The 8,325-nt window shown below is 49.9% G+C and overlaps 1 protein-coding gene across 1 annotated transcript in view; it reads left to right on the top strand.

The window, feature by feature from the left end:
* The window catches only part of Zfand2a (zinc finger AN1-type containing 2A), a 12,928-nt gene extending 6,239 nt beyond the window's left edge, over window positions 1-6,689 (top strand). Inside the window, exons 5-7 of the mRNA XM_021187115.2 lie at window positions 2,828-2,979; window positions 4,254-4,319; window positions 4,494-6,689. Of these exons, the coding sequence (XP_021042774.1) occupies window positions 2,828-2,979; window positions 4,254-4,319; window positions 4,494-4,509 (234 nt within the window). The 3' untranslated portion in view covers window positions 4,510-6,689. The remainder of the gene's footprint in view (window positions 1-2,827; window positions 2,980-4,253; window positions 4,320-4,493) is intronic.
* Window positions 6,690-8,325: the final 1,636 nt, after the last annotated feature.

Genomic DNA, 8,325 nt, shown 5'->3' with positions numbered 1-8,325 from the left:
CCCTTCCCTTCCCTTCCCTTCCCTTCCCTTCCTCTTCTTTCTTTTTTCCTTTTCTTTTCTTTTCTTTTCTTTCTTTTTTTTATTTTATTTTTATTTTTTATTTATTTATTTATTTATTTTTGAGATAGCATTTCACATAGTCCAGGCTGGTTTAGTCTTGCTATTTAGTTCCTGATGCCCCCGACTCACTCTCCTGAGTACCAGTATGATAGCGGTACACTATCATGCCTGTTTTATACAGTGTTGGGAATCAAACTGAGGACTCTGTGCTTGTTAGGCAAGCACCCTGCAAACTGAAATTCTATTGTCTAAGTGGGAGTGCTGACAGCCGGCGGGAAGCAGAGCCCTTCCTGTGTTGTGGATGGCGAGTTTGCCTTGTGGGAACAGTTCCCAAGCCTCACGAGGGCCCCAGGCTAGGTCCTTGTTTCCAGGAATCCCAGGTGTCTGAGATGAAAGAGGGCAAGGCTTTCTACACCCTTCTGTTAACTCTGCTGTGACTGGGCCACCTTTTCTGTCTCCTGTCTTCCAGCTAACGCTGGGTCTTCCCTCACCTGAGCTCCAGGACGAGGGACTTTAGCTTCTATATCTGGCTACATGCTTCCCCCGCTCCCTTTCCTCCTCCTCCTCTTCCCCTTCCCCTTCACCTCACCCTCCCTTGTTTTTGAGACCTGTTACAGCTCACTCCCGATCCTCCTGCCTCAGGTTTTGAATGCTGGGATTACAGGCCAGCACCGCTGTGCCCAGCTCTGTTTGCTTTCCCAGGCTCCTTTCCTTAGGAAATCTCGTCCTTGCTGTTGCTGTGTTGATATTTCATGAGGGCAGAACTTCCAGGCTTGCAGATCCCTTCCTTAGCAGCTGTCTGCAGGCCGGGGAGCCCTCGCCACCGCTGTTCCTGCCCTGCCCGGGAGGCTCCTCTCCTGTTTACTCCTGCCAGGGTTCTGACCGTTACACACATGTGACTCCCACCTGTGCACACCCACCCTGTCACACACAGTTTCTTTAGAAAGAGCCTAGTGTCCTCTTCAATTGCCGTTAGTCCTCAGGGGTCCTCCTGTCCCCTTCCCACACCCTAGCCCTGGGTCACAAATGCACACACCACCACACCCAGCTTTTTCCCTGGGTGTTGGGGGTTAGATTCAGGTTATGCTTAGCAGCTCTCAGCTCCATGTAGTCAGAAGCTATCCACTGAGACAGGAGGGCATGGAGTCGTCCCTGGAGCCCCACACCAAGCCACATTTAGCAGCCTGTCCCCACTGCTGGGCCCTTTTTACAGGCGCCTATGTAGAATAGTCTCCCGTTCTCTGTTGGCTCAGCCCAGACTGCCTAGACACGTCCCTACCCCTCTGCATCCAAACAGCTGTATCTGCCTTCCTCCTGGGGCATCCTGGTCACACACAGCCTCCTGCTGCAGGCCTCTTGTGCCTCAGGGGAGACCTTCCAGAGGCTGGCCTCTGGCTGCTGCCTAAGCCACCCCTTACCTTAGTTCATAGGACTCAGGGGCTCTGGGAATTTATATCACCACCCGCCCCTTCCATCCAGAGTGTGTGTGTGTGTGTGTGTGTGTGTGTGTGTGTCGCCGTAGATACACCAGCGTTCTTAAACTCGTGAATACAACCTCTGCTGTCTCCACAGCTGCTCATTTGCCCTCATGGGGCTGCTGTGACTCTTGCTTCGCCTCCCTGCCTGCCCTGTTTTCTTGCTGCCTCATCCTCCAGGAAATCTCTTGCTGTCTCCCCCAGGTGCCCCAGCTTTGCTGTCTCCATAGGCAGTTTTTACCCCTCAGCTGGCACAAGCTGCCGAACCAGAGCCTTTGCATCCTCTTTCTGAGTGCCCAGGGCTAGGTGGCTTTTTATTTCACCTTAAAAAACAAAAACAAAACAAAACAAACTTTTAAAAGCCACATGTGATGCACACCTTTATATCCAGCAGTTGGAAGGCAGAGGTAGGGAGGAATGATCGCTGTGAGTTCAAGGCCAGCATGGTGCATAGTGGGCTCCCAGCCAGCCAAGGTTACATAGTGAAGGCCTGTCTTCAAAAAAGAGAGAGGGCTGGAGAGATGGCTCAGCCAGTAAGAGCACTGACTGCTCTTCCAAAGGTTCAAATCCCAGCAACCACATGGTGGCTCACAAGCATCTATAATAGGATCTGATGCCCTCTTCTGGTGTGTCTGAAGATAGCTACTGTGTACTTATCTATAATAATAGATAAAATCTTCAAAAGACAGAGAGAGAGAGAGAGAGAGAGAGAGAGAGAGAGAGAGAGAGAGAGAGAAACAGATAAAAATGTAAAATGTTTATGTTGGTTTGTTGGAGCTGATATTATGTGTGCGTGCCTGTGTGTGTGCTTGTGCATGTGTGTGTGGAGGCCAGAGGAGGGTGTCTGCCTCTTCCCTTCCGACAGGGTTTCTTGTTGAACTTAGGCTGACCCCTGCTAGCCCCAGTGACCCTCCTGTCTCTGGCCCTCAAGGACCAGGGGTACGGGCATGTGTGCAACCATGCACTCGTAACTCACTGAGCCACCTCCCAAGCTTCCGGGTTTATTGTCGATGCTTTTTTTTAATTGGTCAATGTCAGGGAATTAATGTAATGCTAAGCCATAAACATAATCTTTTTTCTTTAAAACCCTTTATTACATTATTCATGTGTGTTGGTGGTGAGGTTGAGGAGCGGGGCTCAGCAGAGGCCAGGACTTGCTTGCATGTGGAGTCAGTTCTCTTCTACCTCAGCCTCTTTGAGTAGTTAGAGTCACAGCCTGGTACTGCTGGGCCTGCCACCAGGGCCCATCTGGGCTGGTGATGTGCTGATCAGAAGTGACTTTGTTCTTGCAGGTTTTCACACATCGCTGCTCCAAAGAGGGATGCAGGAAGAAAGAGATGCTGCAGCTGGCTTGTGCTCAGTGCCATGGCAACTTCTGCATTCAGCACAGGCATCCTCTGGACCACAATTGCCAGGCTGGGAGCAGCTCAGCCAGCAGAGGGAGGTGAGCACAGGCTCCCGGTGCCGCTGGTATGTGATGTGGCACACAGAGGGGAACTTAGACTCACAGTCAGAGCTGGAGTTCTGTGAAGTTAGTCCTGCAGCTGCCATACACGGGGGGCTTGAACCAGGGCATTTATTCTTTCATGGCTAGAATGGAGAGTTGGTAGCTGACCCCTTCTAAGAGGCTCTCCCTACCTCTCCCAGTTTCTCCTGTTTTCTGGTTCACCCAGTGCTCCCTGGTGAGCCTGGCTTTGGAGCCCATTGCAGACATCCTTGCCGTTGTCTTGGTGTGGCTTTTCCCAGTGCGTGTCTGCCTCCTGCCTCCTGCTCTCTGTTGGCTGAGTGGCCTGCTGTCTTGACTGATGCCCGGATGGTGGGTGCTTCGATTGTTCACCTCAGTGAAGACTTGTCTCTAAGTGAGGTCCCTCCCGAGGGCTCGGGGTAGGGTGGAACATTGGTCTTCGGGGGAGGCGACACAGGTCAACCATTATTGCTACCTTTTTTTGTTTGTTTGTTTTTTTGATTTTTTTTTTTTTTTTTTTTTGAGACAGGGTTTCTCTGTATAGCCCTGGCTGTCCTGTAACTCATTTTGTAGACCAGGCTGGCCTCGAACTCAGAAATCCGCCTGCCTCTGCCTCCTGAGTACTGGGATTAAAGGCGTGTGCCACCATGCCCGGCTTATTGCTACCTTTTTAGGTGGTAGAAATCTGCACTCACTCCTGAGTCAGAATGAATCATAACTTCCTTTTTGTTGTACGTGTGTGCATGCATGAGCATTGTGTGCACACAAGTGCACATGGATGTTGTCCTCGATTTCCATCATGTTTGACCCAGGTGTCTCATTTGCTGTAGCATGTGCCAGGCTCCCACCTCCACCATCATCTCCCTGCAGGAGCTCTGGGATTGCAGACACACACTAGCACCTGACTTTTACACAGTGCCAGGAACTCACAAGAGTCCTCGGGCTTGTGCAGGTGTCCACTGAGCTGTCTACCAGCCCCTTAGCCACCCTTTATTTTTGAATCTTCAGTTGGGGGCAAGAGTATACACATGTGTTGTGGCATGCATATGGAGGTCAGAGGACATACACATGCGTTGTGGCATGCATATGGAGGTCAGAGGACAGCTAAGGTACTTTTTAATTCCACTTAGCCTTCTCAAACTGTCTGTATGTGATCCAGGCTGGAGCCCGACTAAGTGTGTAGACATGAGTGGGTGGGCTCTCTTGATGTGGGTAAGAGGGTGGAATAACCGTAAATCTGACTTTCTCTATAGGACTTCTACATCCAGAGCTGCTGAGCAGAAGCCATCGGGAGTCAGTTGGCTGGCCCAGCGACTCAGGTACTAGTCCCAATGGCATGTGAGACTCAGGCTGTGCTTTCATAAGAAAAGCCAGAACGGCCACAGTAGCTATTTTTAGAATGTCCTGTGTTTCCTCTAAGGCTGTTTTTCATGACAGACCTCTTGTAGGCAGTTCTGACATTTGTGGTCACCCATGGATTCTGTCTCTTACAGGCGCACAGTGAAATGACAGCGAGTCTCCTGTCAGTGCCACACACCAGCTCCTTCCTGTTGGGTTTTGATCTGGGTGATGTGGCCTCCAGCACTTTCCTCCTGCTCCTGCGGAAGAGTCTCCTGTTGTTCAAGTTAGGGTGAATTGATGGCTCAGGGGGGAGCACTTGCCTCACAAGCGTGAGGACCTGAGTTCATCCCCAGAACTGGAGGTGGTTGGTGCACACTTGTAATCTCAGCGCTCGGGAGGTGGCGAGAGGAAACCCCCAGGGCTCTCTGACCAGCAGCCTAGCCATACTGGAGAGTTCCAGGCCAGAAAGACACTGCCTCAAGAACCAGGGTGGACACTTTCTGTGGAGGGACATCAGAATTCACTTCTGGCCTCACACACACACACACATACACACACACACACCCCACACACATGAGGCTGTTCAGCAACTTTTGAGGTGGGTTAGGTTACCACAGCAAACAGCTGCAGGGTTCAGGGGCTGGGGACTTGTGTAACTCTCCTCAGTGGTGGCTTTGGCCTGTGCTAAACTGTTCCAGGACTTGGTATTCCGGGAAATTCTGTCCTATGACAGAAAAGAACACCGTCTGTTCTGTATTCTCCCCCTCTGTGGCTTTTATAATAAGGTGCCTTTGGGCACAGTCTATTCATGGTCCCCAAGAACAAGAGTGGATGGGGTGCCCTTTCCTGACCTCTGCTGGACCTGCTGTGGAGGAGAGTGTGCCCTTGGCCTGCAGTGATGTCTCCAAGGTTAACTTAAGCAACCAGCCTCACCATGCCAGGACTCCACATGCCTGGCTTCAGGCTGTTTTGTGGTTTGAGGCAGTGTCTCACTGTGGAGCTCTGGCTGTCATGGAACTCGCCCTGTAGACCACGATGGCCTTGAACTCATAGTAATCCCCCTGACTCTGTCTCCCAAGTGTGGATTCACTTAACTCCCAAGAAGAGCATTTCGGAAGTGTCTGGTTTGCAATAGAAGCTTCTCATGCCGAATCCCCATGGCAGTGGGCTGAGGGTCCTTGGGCACTTTGTGGAGCAGAAACCCAGATAGAAGAAGAGCCGTGGTGCTGGGCCTCAGGGTGCAGCCACCATCACTCCCATACCCCCAAATGGCGATGTGGACAGTGTGGGGAAGAAGCTTGGGGCGCCCTCACTTTCCAGTAGCTTGGATATTAGAGATGACACGGGACCAACCACTTAGCTGGTTTTGACTTTCACCCTTAGTTCTGACAGCCTTTGGGACAGTTAACTGCATGAATTCCATACGTAGCAGCATCGTACAGGTTTTGTGGCCTCTAGCTGTCATGGGAGGCAGGGGTGGGTTCCACTCTGTTCTCTAAGCTTTGACTGTCCTAAGCCAGTGCCTCTCATCACATCAGTCCAGCTCTAGACTCCTCGGTGCGCTCATCCTGTCCCCAGTGTCTGCTTAGAACGGGGGTGGGGGACTCGGGATTTGCTTTTAGAACAAGGCCTAGGCAGTGGTGCTATGTGGGGACACTGAAACCAGTCTTATGCTTCCACTTCCCAGGGTGACAGCACTTTTTCATGTTGGTAGACACTTGAGGTGTAGCCAGCATAACAAAGCTTTTTGATTCAACTTAAGTTTTAAAACAGCTGGGTTCCGTAATTAGGCAGTGTTTGAAAAGGGACTTGGATGTATGTGTCTCCCTCCTAACCATGGTTTGCAATGATGTTTCCACTGAGGTAACTAAATCGGGAATTTTTAAAAGCACACTGGGTGGGCTGGGGAATGGTCCAGTGATTAGGAACCTGAACCTCTCTGCAGAGGACCAGAGTTTGGTTCCCAATACCACCCATATTAGATGGCTCACAACTGCGTGTTAGCCTCAGCTCCAGGGGCAGATGATGCCTCTGAACTCTGGGCCTTACATTCACATGCATGTGTTCTTAAACATGAATTCAGAAGTACAGTGGTAAGGCCTAGCATCGTGGGTTAACCCTCACCTAGAGCCCACCAGTGAGGAGCTGGGGCCACAATTCAGTAGGAGAGCACTTGCCTAGAACTCCCCAGGTCTGGGGCATGGTTTAGTGGCGTGCCTGCCTGTCATGTCTGAGGCCTCAGATTCTCTCCCTACTCGAAGGAAACAAAATCACCAGACTTTAGAGACAATATCAATTGTAAGACATTGTGTGTTGAAATATATATAATGGTTAATAAAAACGATTTATTTCACCTGTTTATTTTTTTATTTTATTTTAGACAGTCTCTAACCCTCACTATCCTGGACCTCACTATGTAGACCAGGCTGGCCTTGAACTCAGATTTTTCTGCCTATACCTGGGATCAAAGGTGTGCACCACCACTCATTGTGTGTGTGTGTGCGTGTGTGTGTGTTTTGTGTATGTGTACCGTGTGCATGCCTGGTGTGTTTGCATGTTTGCACATGTAAGGGCACAGGTGTACACATAAATGAGGCCTGAGAATAACCTTCAGTGTCTTCCTTGGTCGCTTTCTCGGTGTAAGCTAAGGCAGAGACTCACCGAACCCAGGGCTTGCAGCTGCAGCTAGCTCCAGGAGCCCCGTCTCTGCCTCCTGCGTGCTGATTACTGGAAAGCTGCCATGCTTCCTGATGTTTATGAGATTAGGGATTAGAACTCTGGTCCTCACACTTGAGTGGTGATCACTTTGCCCTCTGAGCATCTCAGCTCCATGTGCTTTTTAAGAAAAGACTTAGCAGTTCCCCTCTCCAGTAAGATTCCTCTGTCCTCAGCTGCTGGGGTGCTGCGGTGGAGGCTTTTGGGGAACACTAAGTGGAGGGGATACCCCTTCCATCTCTGCTCCTTTTTTCTATAATAGAAATCATAGGTAAGACTTGTAGTTAAGCCATGTCTTGGTGTCTTGGTCCCTGCCCAGCCACTGAGTAGGTTGTAAAGTCCCGTTTCTATACCTGCCCCAGATATGGAAGCATACAGCATCCTTGTGTATTAACAGTGCTGGGATCAACAAGTCCATTGGCACCCTGTGTGTCATTTAATATGCTCCAATGTGGCCATGGGAGGCCCAGATGGGAAGTGGGACTGAGGCTGGAAAATGGAGAAAATTGTGAACAAGAAAAGGCAAAGGAGCCTCTTATACAGTTTTAGTTGGAGACTGGAGAGCTGAGAAGCAAGGGTTCCAACAGTTAATAACTGCTTAAGGCCTGACTTTCCTCAGCTTGCTGCTCTTAGAGAGTTCAGGTCCCAGCACCCATGTCCGGGAGCTAACAATCCCTTATTCTAGCTCAAGGGAATATGATGCTCTCTTCTGGTCTCCATTGGTATGTGCACATATGTGCACACATATATACATAAATTAAAAAATCTTTCAAAAAGATTATATTCCCAGGCTGGAGAGATGGCTCAGTGGCTAAGAGCACTGACTGCCTTCCCAGAGGTCCTGAGTTCAAAACCCAGTAACCACATGGTGGCTCACGACCATCTGTAATGGGATCTGGTGCCTTCTCCTGGTGTGTCTGAAGACAGCGATAGCATACTCATATACATAAAATAAATAATATTTTTTTTAAAAGATTATGTTCCCATTCACCTGTAGAGCCACCCTATGACTTATAGAAAAGAGAAGCAGGAATAGAGGAAGGGGTGTCCCCTAAAATACAATTAAGTAACAAAATTCCAAAAGCTGCTAAAATCCTACATAAGGTCAACCACGAAGACACTTAACCACTGATCTTTAAGAGTTGGCTCAGGGGCTGGTGAAATGGCTCAGTAGGTAAGAGCACCCGACTGCTCTTCCGAAGGTCTGGAGTTCAAATCCCAGCATCCACATGGTGGCTCATAACCATCTGTAACAAGATCTGACGCCCT

This window comes from Mus pahari, chromosome 23 (assembly GCF_900095145.1).
Source record: "Mus pahari chromosome 23, PAHARI_EIJ_v1.1, whole genome shotgun sequence".
Lineage (NCBI taxonomy): Eukaryota > Metazoa > Chordata > Mammalia > Rodentia > Muridae > Mus > Mus pahari.
Note: the sequence above shows the minus strand (reverse complement) of the source record. Positions and strands in the feature narration are given on the sequence as shown.